The 17,813-nt window shown below is 35.8% G+C and overlaps 1 protein-coding gene across 2 annotated transcripts in view; it reads right to left on the reverse strand.

Moving 5' to 3' along the window:
• Positions 1–17,813, reverse strand: part of CDH13 (cadherin 13) — a 447,506-nt gene that overhangs the window by 222,781 nt on the left and 206,912 nt on the right. For both annotated transcript variants that reach the window (XM_069868789.1, XM_069868788.1), the window contains exon 5: positions 13,219–13,371. In XM_069868789.1, coding sequence (XP_069724890.1) covers positions 13,219–13,371 — 153 coding nt within the window. The remainder of the gene's footprint in view (positions 1–13,218; positions 13,372–17,813) is intronic.

The raw sequence follows: 17,813 nt of genomic DNA on the forward strand, positions 1-17,813 counted from the left end.
CCCTGAACATATAACCCTAAAGATGGTGTAGAAAAAAAATTACGAAGTTGTATAGAAAACACAAAACTAGAAGATAATCTACCACACCTTCTAAAGAGCTAAGTCTTGTTTTAAGATATTCTTGGTATTAAAAATCTAACACTAAGTGAAATCAACAGGTAGTAGGGTTACTTAAATACTAAGGGCTTTGAGGGGTTTTGTATTTTGAAAGGGATAACTTTCAGCTTCAATTTTTAAAGAATTTCTGGCTTCCTTTACTACCATCTCAATTACTTAGTTTCATTCCTTGTTAGGATAAAGCGAAAGGTCTGTGCAGGAGCTGGCAGATTCTGCATATTACTCACATAGGACAAGTTTTCTGTTATGAGAAGGAAAATATTCTCATTAATAAGCAGCTTTAATAAGTCTGTCTTACAATGATGCTTATAAACTTCATACGCATGTCCTAGTGTTCTTTGTGAAAAGATAAAATTGACCTGGTAGATATGACTTACCATAATTATACGCTGCTCAAAAGTTTTGGGATTTGGAGCAGAATGCATAATTAGTTCAAGTCATATCTATTAAATTTGTCATTAAATACCATAATTAATGATACTGAACAGAAAAAACTAAACTTACATAGCTCATATCAGTATGTCAGCTTCTCATATAAGCCAAATAAGAATACCAGCAGGAGCAAAGGATCCTTCAACATAGGTGCAAGCTTTGACTCCCTACTAATGCTATGTAAGGAGTAGCCTCTAGTTAATTACTAAACTACTTCTTTAGAGGTTAGAATGTGCTCTCAATGTCTGCAGGTTAAGGTGATTAAAACGTGCATATTTTGCTAAACTGCTAAGATCAAAATGTCAGGTTCTGTGGTCATTTCCAATAACATCAGACAACCACATTACAGACTGAGAAAGATAAATAATGATGATGGACATAGAATAAGTGATGAAAATGTCTTCAGAAAGACATTAATGAATAGTCTAACAAAGCCCTCAAGATAACATAAGGAAATAAAAAGGAGAAAACCTCATAAAAAAAGGTAGGAAAGTACTGCCAGTATTAGAAATAAACATGTTCATAAAATTCTTGGCATTTTATCTGTCTTCAGGGAAGGTTTTGGTGAAGACTCAAATGCAAATGCATATGCCTGAATTATGCTCAGAGACTGCTAAAGCAAAGCACATATTGATACTTTGTAAATACTAATTGCAATTGAATACAAAATGCCCACACTGTCATTTTAAATACTTTGAGCAGAATCTCTTGGGAAAAAAAATCATTATATGCTACTAATGGCATTTATTTGTAATTATTTTCATGGAATCGCATCTTCAGTATTTTCAGCAATCAATGGAATTTCCTCTGTAAGCTGACAAACTGCAAAAAAAAATTCACATCTTTTTGCTTACTAATTGCTGCTATTCTTAGAGTTTGTTTTACAAACACAAAAAAAAAGGTTGTCGAAAATAGTTTCTATTCACAATACAAACTGTTGTCAAAAGCTTGTAATTTGACTTCTCGAATTTGGGGAAATGACTTGAAGCCTTTCTAAGAGATACAATTTTGCCTTTAATTGCAATTTTAATTCAGAATTCAACTAATCAATTCACTAATCCCACTCACTAGAATTTAGGAGACAACTTACTTTTTATATCCCAGCCTGAGCAGATCAGCCAAGAACTGACATGGGAAATTATTTACACGCTTGCATCCACAAGTTCAAAGCATGTGGCAGAAGTAGTAAGCACAGCATTGATCAAAGCAATCACTAAAAAAATGGGGTGAAATTAAATGCCTATCCTTGAACACCTCAATTCCTTTAAAGTATTTCCTTTAACAAATACATTGCAAATATCAATCTCAAGTATGTTTAACAAGAATTGAATATCAGTGTCATTACATGACGTAGTACCTTAAAGGTAATAATGAATATTAATTTTGCCATTTAAAAGCTTACTAAATGCAGTGTGTCTTTCAAACTGATGTATTATTAATATATTAAAGGTTACAAAATGCAGTTACAGTCTCCTACTTCTGTACTTCCACATCTGTGTTCTGCAAAGCTGAATGACAACAAAATTACATGTTTGGAGGATCGGTTTGCTGTCTTTTAAGGCCCATAGACATAGTAGATTGTGCTTTGATTTACTTGTTTCATGTACAGCAGATCCACAAGTCAATAAGTTCAGTGTCATTAGACATACCCCACGGAGTGCAGGAAATACACAGTCCAAATTTTCATATCCCGTAATTTGAACTCAGGAAAAACCTTAGCCCTAACAGCTATCAAAACTGCTGGGTGGTTTTCAAGCCTCTATCTTGAAAGCTCCAGATTTCTGACTGAGGCAAATATTGCAGTCCTTTCTGAAGAAAAACTCCAGACTGCTGAATGAATACGCCTTTGTATGCAGGGGCAGATAGCTGTCCCACCGATCATGGGGAGACTTGAAGCTCATACAAAATGATTAGCCAATAAGATATTCTTCCATATCAAATGTTTTCTTTCCTCTTTCGAGGGGAAAAGGTAAAATACAGTCAAGTGGCATAGCATTTGGGGACTATATGTTATTTTTAGAACAATTTCTTTCCTCTTCTTTTGTCCTCTCCACTAGGTTTCCCTAGCAGCAAGAAAAAATGAAAGTGCTTTTACAAATTATTTTAGATAACAAGAAAAATTGGCAGTTCAAAACTGTCATGATTTTCCTCCCTCTTAGTAATTTCTAAGTTGTAAATCGTAATCCTGTTATTTAACTCTATTAAATGTTTTAAAAATAACAGAAATAATGGCAGCACATTGCTTTATTTGTTCCCATCCACAAATAAAAACTGTAATCTGTATTCATATCACCTGTGTATTAGATACACATAACACATTAAAGAAATATATATATAATAACAGAGCCTTAAATAAATAATTGGTATTTTCAATGCATTGCATTCAATTATCTGAATTACCATTATATAAAATAAATACTGTGCATCAGAGAAAAGGATGGGAAGAATTCTACAAAGATGAACTCTCTCTGTTTTGCAAATTTAACCCACATAGCAAGATAGACTATATAACACATGCTAATGACAAAAACTAGAAGAAACTGTAAATAATATTTCTCCACACCTCTCACGTATATAACTGTTTCAGACAGAAGTTTTCTCGCTCCGTACCTCCTTCTCCCATATCTTTCCCACGTGCCTTCCCACTCAGAAGCCTTCATTCCCAACTGGGTTGTTTTATGATCCTCTATATTTTAGTGTTGCACTTCAGAAGAGATTGAAGCAGAACATTTACCAGCCCCTGGTCCTGCTGCCAGCAGCCTAACAAGTTTAGACAAGATGTTTTTGATACAGAAATACTCACAGAGAAAAAGATGTCTTCTGGGATAACTTCAAAAGGATCAGGATTACAGTTAATATCTCTGTCCTTGCAAACTTTTAGTCACACACTTGCACAATGAATTTTGCCCATAACTACTGAGACGTCTAAAGAAAAATTACCATCATCTGAGTGTAGACATTTGGTGTTTTACATGAACTAATATAAACAAAGTAGCTGTTGAAAACTCTTAAACTAAAGTCACAGCTTTTGTTAATAAGCTACAAGAAAATTAAAAAAAAAAATCAAGACATTCCCATAAGTACAGCTTCATTTTCAGGAATATGTCTAATTAAGAAATAATTAGTAATGATCCAAGTAAACCAGGACAAATACAGCAAAACTTCTATCATTTACACATTAACAAAATGATGTCAAGTAAAATTTCCATATTAGACGTCTCTTCACACAATACTCTAAATATTGATAACTATAGTCCCCTACACCTCTCTCGCTCATTTATTATTATGCATTGAACAATGAAGGAAAAAAGCGAACACAAAAGAATCGCCTGTTTCCATGCATTTTTTTCACCACAGAAGACTACTAAAGGGGAAAATGGGATTCTCGCAGCTCTGCTTGCAATCTGTGGTGTCGCCAGCTCTTACATTTTTATCACTTCTATTACAGTTTGTGTTTTTCTTGAAGTTCCACCTATCGAGTCCTGTCATATTTTCATTTTAAAGAGAAAAATATATAACTGCCAAAAATAACCCAAAAGTTCAGATGACGTGGATAAAAAAACCAAGGAAGCCAGATTCAAAGGAACCCAATGCATCACTCAGATTCTCATGCAAAATTTGGGTCTCTGACGTATGTTAAATTCTTGGACAGGAAACATTTCAGATAGTGAGAGTATGTTGTCTAAGGTTCAGCATGACTAAGTCTCCACAAATAAGAGAGAAATATTGTAATTAAGAAATAATGACAGAGCACTAGTGATTTCACGCTAGCAAGCATGGAATCAGGATTTTCATTTGACTGCAATAGAAGTGAAATTTGAGTGGAATAAACAAAATAGTTGCATATAAACCTGGTAGGATATGCTAAGGTTCATGGTATCATACATTTATGCTTATAGGCTGACACATACTTTTGGACATATTTGTAGGTATTTAATCATAGTATATCAGAAAAGCAGCCTGCACACATATATCTGTGCAATAGATTGAAGCGCAGCTGTATTTTTTTAGAAGTGGATTGGTATTCGAATTAGTCTTTTATTGTTTGGCTGGTAAATGTTATCTGTCAGAACTGTATTCACCAAACACACATTTTCTTACACTTTATTTCTTGTAAACACTACAGAATTCATCTGTGACATCACAGAAAAACTGATTCTATTTATGCTAATGCAGCATCAGTCAATTTGTTTAACTTAAGTCTGGCTGCAGGGCCAAATTATGCTGCTAGCTACACACATGCTGCCCTCAACTCAAGAATTGCCACCAATGTGGTAACAAAGACACAGATGATACATTTCAGGCTGGGGGCAGACAATTCACAAACAGCTCCACTTTCACAGATCATAATACAAAATTTTAATGTCAACCACCCACAACTGGTCATCTGCCTCGTCTGTGGGACTGAGAAACAGAGGAATCCTGCATCGGACTTAAAAAGAGCAGTCAAAAAGCTTAGAAGATGACACAGGCAAGTGGATCCATTAATTTTCTTCATTTTGCACTGCATTTTAATTTTTATATCACATCAATAATAGACACTTCATGGCCCATTCTGCCATTTTTCCTCAAAGTCTCTTATAGAAAAAGAAAAACTATGTAACAATGAACGTGCCACTGTAAGAGCCCTATGAAACAATTGCATCATATCAGAGCTCCTAAACCTTGGTGCAAGAAAGAGCGGATGCAGGAAGGGTGGATTTGGAAGATGACTTAACCACACATTCAACTGGACCATAACACTTAAATGATGAGGTTTTCTGTAGCCTATTTCCCTCTAATGATGTTAGAGAAACATGCACAATGGAACACAGAACCTACAAACTGAGTCACTGAAGCATACTTCTTTCTTAATTTATAGAAATTCTTTCCTCACATTTTGTAAAAATATCATGCCACACCACTCCATGTTAATTAAAACTTACATCTGCATAAAGATTAGAAACCTGTTTAGTGGTTTTGCTACAAACACATGCATGTACAGCTTTATAATTATGGCCAATTATCCTACAATAATTTTAGAGAGATCAAATATTACAACCACAGTTCTGAAGTCACAGAACTAATTATTATATCAGGGATACTATTATATAGCTCTCTTTCTGAGGCTGATGACTTTTGAGCAGACAATTCCACTGTTGACAGAATTAAGTATTAGAATTATTTTTACTTAATACTTAAATTAGTATGCATAACTTGATGGAAGAGGTATAGATACAGTAAAAAATCATTAAAAAAGAAACAAAACTAATATTTCCACTAAGTTTTCATAGCATGACATATTAACTACCTAGGCTGTTTCAACAAAATTGAAGAAAAGTTAGGCTCTGTAGTAAATAATGCAGTCAAGGGTTTCCAAAACACTGTTTTTTAAAGAGATTTACTTATGAACACAGCTGATTAGGATGGATGAAGGAGTACAGCTCTTTCGAAAGTAGTGGAAGAGTTCTATACAATAACAAAACAAATTTAAACTTAGATGATGGTTATGCATACCCCTAGGAACACTATTTATAAAGAACATAAAATGGGTGAGAATGTCTGAATGAAAAATTGCAGAGAATGTAGAAAAAGTATTAAGTGAATGGCATAAAACATCAAGACAGACAGGGGGAGTAGAAAGGTTATAGAATGAAGTTAAAAGTGCAAGGGAAAAGAAGATGCAAGAAGGTGGAAAATGAAAAGAAGATTGCAGGAGAGGATAAGATAGCTAATACGATTTTCTTCAGGTACATAAAGAACAAGAGGTCAGAAAGGAGACAGCAGGTTCTCTAGCTGCAGAGAGAAAATTATTGACAACAAAAATAATGAATTCATTACCTTAGTTCGCATAAAAACAACAAGTTCTTATAGAGCATACCTCAGTTTTCAATAAAAAATAACCTATAGACTGTTGTGGATCCACATTTCCAAGATGAAGTAATAGCTATAGAAATCAAGGTCTTTTCAGCAATTAAAACATTAAGATTCTGAATTTTGATCAAGTATCAAAATAAGACAGATTATTATTATTATTGGGAGGAACAAAAGATACAGAGATATGAGCAACCAAGCTTCAAAAAATTCTGTATTATATTCTAAATGTTACTAATGGTCTATAAAACATTAAAGCGGTGTTGCAAAATACCAAGGCCAGACCTTCCAGACTTTGACATGAGCCACAGGGAAAGAACGCTTTCAAAATACACACTGCAGCATTTTTGCTTGCTCAGCAAAGGATCAAGAAGTTTAGAACTTGTGCATTTTTCCAGTCAAACACCAAATCAAACAAAAAATGAGTACTTAATAAGAAAGGAAATGGAATCCTCCTGGGTACTCATAACGACAAGAGTAACAGCTTCTACCTAAGCTACAGTTACGTGGCAGAGTGCCAGTGTATCAGAATTCATTCCAGAAAAGATTTTGAGCAGAAAATCATTTCCTAATAAAGTTGTTTGAGTCGCACCAATCAAAAAAAAGACATATCCCCATCTTTCCTCAAAACTTCTAAGCGGCGTATTTGCATACGCAAGTGCTATCAAGCACATCTGAGCACACAGCAGACACAAGTGGGACAAATTGTACAGAACTGCAATATACGGTGATGTGTAGTACAGACCTGAGCCACAGAACCTCATCTAGTCTTTCCCTCCTCTCAATTCAGACCTGCTATGCCCTTGCTAGAGAGGCATAACACTTCAGTAGTCCCTGTGAAACTGCTGTCATGTCCATCACTACATAAGGCTGGGAACAATTATGGATGTTTACAAGGCCAGGAGAACATGAGATCTGGGAAAGGGTAAAGTGTCTTCCAAGGCATTTAACGCTGCACCTACAACAGAGAGCCTTCAGCAGGATGCTTTGAGGGTTGCTACAACACAAATAGACAAGGAAAACAAACAAAGTGATTGTGCTGAAGAGTGAAGTATTGTGATGACATTTAAATGCCTAAAAATGCAATTAATATGTAACAGCAAAAAGAAGTTTCACAGACTCTTGACAAAATATGACAAAAATGTCATTAGTCTCCTCTTGTTTTACTGAACACATCATTACTTTTTTCCAGGAGTGGTGTTCAAATATAAAAGAATAGAAAATAAACAAACCAAACAACCATGAAACCAAATTTTGCGTTACTTGTTACTGTTTCAGTAAACTCCAACTTTTATTTATTTCTTAATGCTGGACATTTCCACCTCTCACTCTTCACTGAGATAGTACTAATTTTGCCTGGTGTTTGGAGTTTGGAAATCCAAGCCCACTACCTCGTCTTGAAAGTCATAGGTTACCGATTCTTTGTTTTAATGAAACTTCAATCTGTTCCTCCTACAAATGAGAAGACGGTGCTGTTTAACAGCAGGAATGTCAAAGCCATGCAAGTAGTTAGATCTAAGAATAAGGCATATGCCCTCCAACAAATGACTTTTGAATGCTTTCCACATAAATGATATGAGGATGCTAGCGGCTTCTGAAATGAATCACAGTACCCTGCTGATATCTCATAAGGTTAAGATCTACAGTATGCATTGAATAGACTATTTACAGATAAAGTGAACAAGATATGGTAAATTAGGGAGTTTATATAAAATAGATATCTTGTTCCCCCAAGACAAAATGGCAGAATATACATAAAAATAACATGAATTTTAACTTCATTTCCTGTCAGGTTTTCTTCTTATCCAATAAACCAACCTTGGGAGAAAGACAGATATTTCCAGTAGCTGAAAATCCCATTTGTATCTCAGCTGTGCAAGCAATTATTTAAATCATGCTATTAAGAAATGTGACTCTATGTAAAATTTATATGCTCAAATATTTGATTTATGCACATAGTTACGGTGACCACCTTGTTTTGACCTTGGTAAACAATCAATGAGAAAAAGTTCACCATGAATTCAGGAGCCTGCGCATACAAATCTCATCGAAGGATGTAGACCTTTGCTTATGCTGTTTTTGTTCCTGTTGTTATATTTCTGCATCCAGGTTTGATGAAATACCTGTTAACGCTTAAACTTGCCATTTTATAGTATTGGAGTTGGGGAAAGAAGATCAAAGAAATACTAATTCAATGCCAGGTTGGACAAGGCTTTGAACAGCCTAGTCTAGTAGAAGGTATCCCTGCCTGTAGCAGAGGGGTTGGAGCCTGTGAGCCTATAATTAGTTTTTCTCCAGTTTATGGTATCTTAAAAAAATGTCTTCTATGTCTAAATCCACTTGATATAGAAGAAGGGGAAGCAGAAGTTTTTATTACTAATCCAACACTCTTAGTTTTTAGATAAAAAGTGGGGCAGGTAGCTTGACAGATTAATTTACTTCACCCTCTCCCCATACACGCAAAAGCAGTGGCAAGTCATGAACAATCATTTCAGAAACAAAGCTCAGTACCAAGCCAGCATTGTCCGAACAAAAATGTTTCCATTAAGTCCTCTGTAACACAATGACATTTTATGGACAGAATGCTTAATTGGAGATTACAGAGACCAACAGTTCATGAGAGACTGAGAGACATATAGACACTCAGAGCAAGCCCTTTAAATCCATTCAAGGTATCTAAGCCACATTCTGCTGAGAAGTTGTACTGGAATAAAGGCATTGCTGAGAGATGACATATAACCTACAGGTGCTCTGTCAGTAACAGATCTTGTGAGGTCACATGAGTACTACATCAAAAGTAATGAAACTTTACTGCTCCAAAACTTTTCGTCACAGTGAAAGTTTCAGAAAGGAGTGAAACAGGGTAATATTACTCCCATAGCAGACTAGTGAACTTACTGCATTTTCCATCTTCAAGAAGATGTTGAAGTAGAAGTGATTCTGATATAAAAGGAGAATTGATTTCATCTTCCTATATGAAAATTACTATTTTGGAATAATACCACTATAACTGGGTTTCAGCTGTGAATTGACCAATTTCTGGTGCTAAGCCTGATGCTGTGTTAACAGAAGTTTCTAGAAATTTTGTCTGGGACTATTATGTGAACAGGAGCACAACTGCTGGGACATAAGTCTCTGTGCTACATTAGGATTATTATGCCTGCCTCAGGATACAGAGCAGCCTGCAGTTCCTTCATGTGCAGCCACAACAGAGGGAATTCAATGTTTTTTCAAGAGGCGGCCCACATTTATTTGAGATCCTACCTATAGCAATTCTTTATTTTTAGCATTCACAGTGATTAATTGTCCTCTTTTGCATAGGCATTATCATCAGTTTCCTTACTCAAAAGCTGATATAACTAGAGTCAAATTTCAAGTAATACTGTCAGGCAACAACCTAATGGTGCTTTCTCAGCGTTCATTTCTCTTTTGGTAGTCAAAATACGAGATTAACTCAAAACAGTCCTCTCTGAATTTACATGGTGCCCCAGCATGTGAACACATTAACGAATATACACATAAAGAAAAAGCATATAAAATACCTCATGGACTCTTTACATACTGTAGCAAGCTACAGAGATCTTTTTTACTGTAAGATTTTTCAGCTGTATGTCAGTTGATCTAATGTCAACTCATTTATATAAACAATTTTCTAGCTTATTAATGATCATATTAAAAATGTGCATAAGAACTCTGGGTTTTTTTCAGTGAAATTTTCTTTCTTTTCTCCTTGCTAAATAAGCTGGTTCCTCCATGAAAGTTTGTAATCTTTGTCATTGTTCCAAGCTTTTTTGATGTAACAGACGCAGCTGAGGAGTAACAATATTTTAACAGGCTTTCTCTATGCTTTACTGATGTTTCAATTAAGTCAAACACCTTTTACTGAAATTTATATTTCTACAAAACAACGCCCTAACTCCTATATAAGCCTGAGTGCCTTCTTCCTACTTGTTATCCAACATAGACAAATAATACTACATAAAGCAAATATTCCTATTTTGCTTTTCAGTCCTGTTAACACAATCTTTCTAACTATCTCAGTCTGTCACTACCACTTGCAAAGAATCTCACAGAAGTGTGATCTGTCATTATAAAAAAAAGCTGAGAGCTTATTTCACACCTCTGCTCGTTAAGCATTTTCTAAAGCAAATAAAGCTCTTTACTTAAAAAATAATTAAAACTAACTCTTCATTAACAGTTCAAATTGCCTAGGTAAATTTGGTCACAGCTTTAATTTGCACACTGTCACTGAATAGTTTCATCATTTCATGCTTGCAAAGGATCACTTTCTGATTATTTCTCTTCCACACATATTTACACTTGGCAAGCAGCTACAAAAAAGCTCACCAATGAAGGTAACAGCCTTTAAAATCTTGAGACCGAATTAAATTTTCTTTCGAAGTAGTGAAAGAAAGAGCAACCCCCATGATGAGCAAATCTGGCAAACTGGTAACAACAGGCAAGGAGTAGGCCAAGGTACTCAACAACTTTTTTGCCTTAGTTTTCACTGGCAACCTCTCTTCCCACACCTCTCGAGTGGATGGACCACAAGGCAGGGACTGAGGGAGCAAAGTCTCTCCCACTGTAAGAGAAGATCAGGTTTGGGACCACTTGAGGAACTGAACATACTTAATTCTATGGAATCTGATGAGCTGCATCTCAGAATCCTGAAGGAATTGGCAGGCATAGTTGAAAAGTCATGTCAGTCAGGTGAAGTATCGGTGACACTCCTTTATCAATACTTAGCACAACCAGACTCCCAGCTTCATTGGAGTTCTTTAGTTCTGTTATTGCAGCTTGTTTTAGAAGCACTTGATTCTTTTGTTTGGTAAAAGATGCACCTGAAAAGTCACTAATATTTATGCTTTGTTGGACTCAGAAAAAGCTATGGATCTAAAGTGACCTCAAAATTGTATAGATTACCAGCAATTCGTGGATGGTGTGCAGTGCACTGATTCAGACTAGAAAATCTGTTTTACATCTTTCTACAAGTTCCTTCATTTGTTTTAACACATCTATATTTTTCAATACCAAATAAATAAATGGTTTGCCATTGTCTGTATTTTTTTTTCAGAGACCTATTTTTTCCTAGTTTGCCACTTGCTTTGAACTTTTTCTTTCAGGACATCAATACTAGTCAGGGGAAGCTCAAAAAAATCCAGAAAACAAAAACACTTCTGAGAGAAATTTAAGGGTCTTTCAAGTAATTCATCTTTCTGTGTACCACGGAAATAAGGGAAAAAATCCTGCTGCTTTCCTGAAACCATGATACGTCTTTATTGGAAAACAATGGGCTGATTCAAAGACAGACTAATCAAGTTGAAGGTTCTCCTACAGAACTTTTCAACTACATTTTGCACTACAGGATGCCAGTAAGCATGCTGAGCAGAGTGCTATATAACAGGTTAGAAAGCACTACAGTCTATTAGGGTATACATTCACATTGCTCTGGATAATCTACTACACTGCACTATTTATATATAATTTGCATTTCTTCGAAAAGGCTCCTCTAGGGGACTGTTTCTGTCTTAATTGTATACTTCGCCAGATCAGATAGGAGAGCCATTTGTGGTTTGATGCATTAGGTTGAAAAGACTATGATTTTCAACTGAAAAAATATTAAAGATTTATACTGAACACATCAAAGTGGAAAGCCACTGATAAAAATAAGAAACAGCTGGTAAATGAAGATGGGGAACAGTGTTAAAAGAAAAACTGCAATATTTTTCTTTTAAAAAAGACATCAGTAACTACCAGAAATCCTATATGAGTGGTTAACATACATTTCACTGTAGACATGGATGAGAAATAGATGTTTAAAGTGTTGAAAAGCAACACATGGTCAATGTTAGCAGTGCTGTTTGAGCAAGTGTGACTAGTCATCTAACAGACAAACTCTTCCAGAAGAGGAGAGAAACACCATTGAAAGCAGAAGTATTGATTACTACATAGTAGAAGACAAAACAAAGAGGTCAGAGATTGCGGTCACAACTGTCACCAGAGCTTGTGCCCCACCTGGGCTGGAGTACCACACATTCCCTGCTGCATGGATACACAGGTCAGTCCCCATGCTGTGGCAGAAGCGGCAATATTCAAATGCACTAATCATTTAGCATTCTCAATTTTGCTGCTCATCTATTCCAAACTGGCCAGACACAGCGTATCTCACCATACATTTCAAGAGCTAGATAGAAAACATGACTTGACGATTCCCTTGTGTATGCTGTGTATTTCAGGACATTATAGTGCAGTTATTTTTCAGATTTCAGAGATCATTTGTTAGAATTTCAGTGGAGAGAAACACAACATTTATTAATAAGGACAGGAATCTTTAGTAAAACCTGTGTATGAGACATATCTGACAGAGATGTACCTGCTAATATTTTCATAGTAATCTTTATCTCTATTAAGAGATACACGTTACTAAAAATGGAGTTGAATGGTATATTCCATTGATAGCTTGACAATAAAAAAGAAAAAGTATAACCATGTAGCACCTTAGTGGCAACTTCCTGAAAAGACCTCCTTTTGTCCAAATATAATTTTGTATTTACAACTCAAACGCATACATAATTTATTTCTACCAAAGTTAAATGACAGAAATCGCATGCAGAAAGCAGAGCAGAGTTTTTATTGCATGTAAAAATAAACACATTTATACCATTTCCAAAGGACAGATTGTTCTTCTGGAAATTTATTAGGACAGTAATCACAATTTATTCTTCAATAAATGCAGCCCTTTCAAAAGCAAATACACATTTAAAAAATATATATTATCCACAGAGAGGGAGAGATCTTTTTGTTATGGGTACTCACCTCGTAACTGGCAATTGCTTCTCTGTCAAGGGCTCGGGTCACAGAGACCTCCCCAGTGATCTCATTGATTTTAAAAATTCCTTTTGGGTCTTGATCTACTCCCTTACCAGAGAGTCGAAACTTTGCTCCCTCTGTCCCTTCACTGCTGATGACCTGCATGACAGGAAACAATAAGTTACAGGCCATATTATTAAAACTTTTAAATTCATTCTAGAACCGCATAAGCCATTTTTATCTTTTACCTAACGCTGAGGATTGTTCCCCGACAATAACATATAACTATAAAAATATGGTTCATGGTAATATATTATATCTATCTATAAAACAGGTTTTCAATGATTCAGAAAACACTGTGCACTTCTTGTGTTAAACCTTGGAAAAGCTACTCCTGTCCTTAGACTATCCCTATCTTATCTTTACTGTCTTCTATTTCACTACTTAAAGTTTCTATTATTCCATTGCTGCTGTATTCACTCTATGTCTAGAATTTGACATTTTATTTAATTCTATTTCTATTTCTTTTTTTTCAGTTAAACTGATAAAACAGCTACAAACACACACACACACACACAAAAGCAAGAAATAAACACACATTCCATTGAGTGGAATAAAGCATACTTAGTTCACAACAACCCTTACAATACCACATAGCCATCATACATTGTTTTCCTTTTAGTCAGTCTTTTTTATTGGTCTTCATGTAGTTATTACAAAATAGATAACTTTCACGTTTGTTGTGCTCTCCCACAATTCCCTTCTCACTCCTCCTTCCTCCTTTCCGAGAATTGCAAACCAGAGGAAAAAACTCCTCATGAAAATATCTGGGTACCCTGCCCAGAACTCCACTTAGAAACACAGCTGGAATTCCTCCACTTTCCAAAGCTGTGTGTGTATTTATATGTATATACAAACACGCACACATGTACCGGAACCCCTTGTTACTATCACTATCTTATTTCCCCATAAGAAAAAAATCCCTAAAAATCCAATTTCAAGGCTGTCTCACATTAGTGAGAGTAGCATATGTAAACTTGCAGAGCTACACAATGTTTTTATAAGCTACAAGCTTTGCAAATTTGTATTTGTACACCAGAATCTAGAAGGATTATAAATTAATCTTGTGCTTTAAGGCTGACAATCTTGCCAAACCATTCCTTCCCTTTGCTGTTTCTTGTTCTTTTGTTTCCAGCAATTTTATACTGTTAATATTTCCACAGAAACCTTAAGTCAAATATTTATATGCTGGTAGGAACTGCAGCTCAGGAAGAGGAAGGAAAAAAGTGGCCTTAGAAACCTGAACCTGCTCCCATTTTGAGACAGTAAATATGCAGGATGTTTAATAAAGTCCCTGAGGAAATATATGTTTCCTGCCCTATTGCTGTGGGTTCAGCAAGGCTGCTTTGCAGATTACTGGGCAGTGAGATTTTCACTAACCTCCATAATCATTATTCCTTTACTTTAATTGAGAAAAATTTGCCACAAGTTATGAAATAGGAAATCAGCTTTTTCAGAGATAAAGTTTCAATACTCAAGCCCCTTGGGAAAGGAAGAAATTTCAAAGTAAAAACTTCTTTCACCTTTTTTTTTCCTTCCTCCTTCCAAGTCAGAAGTGCTAACAAATTAAGTTTTCTTCCTGTGCATTTTTGAGTATGTTATGCCAGAACACAGAGGCAGACAACACTGCAGGTGACAAAAGGGCAAAGTAACTTTGTAACTTCAGGTTTTGTGATGAATCTGAAACTTAATGGTCCCTTCCGAAAAGTTATCTGCTGTTCAGTATATTTTTTGATGACTTTTTGGTAGGTTTTTACATCAAGCCCAAAAAGATGCATTTTTCTTAGCATAAACCTATGCTTAATATTTTGCAACGTCATGACTATTGCTCACTTTTGTAAAGATGAATAGAAGATCATCTGCCACGATTTCTTAGACTTATTGCAAGACAAATGCACATTCCATCCAATATAAAAACAGCGATCTGAAATTTCTGAAGTCAGCCACAGGCCAGCACAAAGATCTAATTCAGAGATGTCTTCACAACAGCTATTTCCATCATAGCTATCAAACACTACCTAACTGTTTATGACAAATTTAAGATGTAGTATAGGCACAACGCCCCCACTGTAACAAGCCACAGAAAGAAAGCAAAACAAATCATGTGCTGTACAATGGAATTTATAAAAAAAAAATCAAGAAAATCATATACAGATCTTTCCCCACACTAGACAGATAGGCAGGAGTGTGATAATAATAATAATAAGGGCCCTTGCAAACCTGGCTGGAGGGAAAATTTCCTCTCAACTCCAACTCTGGCATAGATCTGAACTTTGACTTTGATGGCAAGATATGTTAATGTGGTACCTGAAAGATTTGTACTCCTTGGGGCTATGGCACATCCCATATCTCATCCCCACTTCAGCGTATAATGTATAGGATCAACAGAGTTACCAGACAGCAGAGTTTTTTCTAAATATCTGGATGTGTCCATTCAGTATTTTTAAACCTTCAAGGAGCAGTCACATTCACAGTGCAGGTACGTGCAGACCCTTCTCTCTCATCTATTTACCCATCTATGCGTTTAGTTACTGCACAGCAACTTATGCTTGATATACAAACAAGCAGCCCAGAATAGACATTCTACGTGTACTGTTGTATCGTTTGTTCAAGAGCAATGGTGGTTGCCCAAAAAGTAATTTTGCAAATTTGCATTCTTTTACAATGTTTAATTAGCCACAAGAGGGAGCTCCATACTCCCAGGAATATAAGGACGAACATTAACATGTACTAATTAAGATACTTCTGTAATGGCTGCATAGTTCGAATAAAGTGCATTTCCCGGTTCACACAAAGCTCAGTACAATGAAAAGTTTAATAAAAATCAGGCTTAATTTGCCATATGGTTTTGTGCTTCAACAAGAGCAGGAAAGAAAGAACAGGAGGGTTGTTTGACATCTCCTCTGGCAAAAGAGCTATTTTGAATGCTGTCATAAACACAGCTCTGTTCATATGAAAATTTCCTAGCTTATAGTTTACAATGTATTTACACAATGATACTTTCCCAATTTACTGGCTGAGGAAAAAAAAAAGCCCATTTTAATGGTTTCTAAAATACTTAAATGACTTTTCAACAGTTGCTGCTACCTGAGGCCCAGACAGAAACATTTATTTCCATAATTTTTTCGTGGCTTTATGAACTCCAGTGCAGGTTCTAATACGAAAAATGTCTGCACCATAAGACAGAGGCTGTGTGTTTCATATAAAGACTCTTTATTCTTAGGAAATAGTCCAGTTAAGGTAGCAGACCCAAGCAACCACCTACTGACAATATGGATGAGGCAGGCATACTTTATCTGGGTCTCCCAATTTCTACCTTTCTCATTTCCCTTGTTATGGTCTCACAATTTAAAGAGGCCTTGACTCTGCACGATCACATGTCATAGACAGAATAGATGCCAGCTGAGCATCCCACAATAATATAGGCTCTTGAAGGCTATTTCTTCACCCAGGACCCAAAGGACAGCATTAGATGTAGACTCAGACATTACTCACTTCCCCACACCTGATAACACTTTCCCATGTGAAGGGTACATCAGAGAATAAATGTGTTGAACACTGAAGTGACCCATGCCAGACTTGGCAGGATCATATGCATAGTGCCCAAGATAACCTCCTACCTTCCCCATCTACTCCCCCTGCCACCACAAAGGAAAAAAAAAGTGAAGACTGTACAAAGACTCTACTAAAAGAAACTTTCAAGGAAACAGAACGTTACTTAGCTGTCAGGATCTGCTTTTTGCTGAACCGTGGCCAAAACATATTTACCAAGCACTATTTTTCAGCTGACATTATGTATCCCTTCCAGCTAAACTCATTTCAGCAACGTGATCCCTCCGTTGTTACGGGTTTATCGCAAAAGTAAATCAGAGTGTTCTCAAGAGAAGAGAAATAGAAGTACAAAAAAACCCACATTGCCCCCAAAAAGAGACCTTACAGTTCTGCAACCCCAGCAAATCTGTCTTTATAGCACCATCTGAGTTTAGCAGGTTCATTCTTTAAGAAATGTTTGCCTCAATTTGCTTTCATAATTTCTTAGTTCTTGACACTGTCTCAATTACACATGCATTATACTAGTTCTACTTTTTAATTAGAAAATAAATCCCACCCTCAGATAAGAATATTTTGTTCATAAACCAGCACTTTTCATTTCAGAGCATAACAGTCTCTCTCATGTGGTTTTTATTTTTTGGTGGGTCTGTGTGGTTTTGGTGTTTCCTCTCTCATGAAATATTTAGAGGTGAACTACTATTTTCTTTAATCACTATGTTCCACAAGAGTAAAACAATGGTTTAGGCCCATTGTTTAGATATCACATAAATATTTAAACAGTCACTTCCTGTCCTGCCGTACTGAAAATCACTCTTTACAGTCAGAGGCTCCATCTGCTCTGTACTGATTCAAATATTCTTTCAACCAAAACAAATGCAAAATATTCCCATCATTATTCAAAAGCAATAACAGAAACTGCTTCATTACTATAAGCTAAGCATACAAAAACTGTGGTTAGAAAGTAATTTATATAATTTGCAGAGTTTAAT

This window comes from Phaenicophaeus curvirostris, chromosome 14 (assembly GCF_032191515.1).
Source record: "Phaenicophaeus curvirostris isolate KB17595 chromosome 14, BPBGC_Pcur_1.0, whole genome shotgun sequence".
Taxonomy (NCBI): Eukaryota; Metazoa; Chordata; class Aves; order Cuculiformes; family Cuculidae; genus Phaenicophaeus; species Phaenicophaeus curvirostris.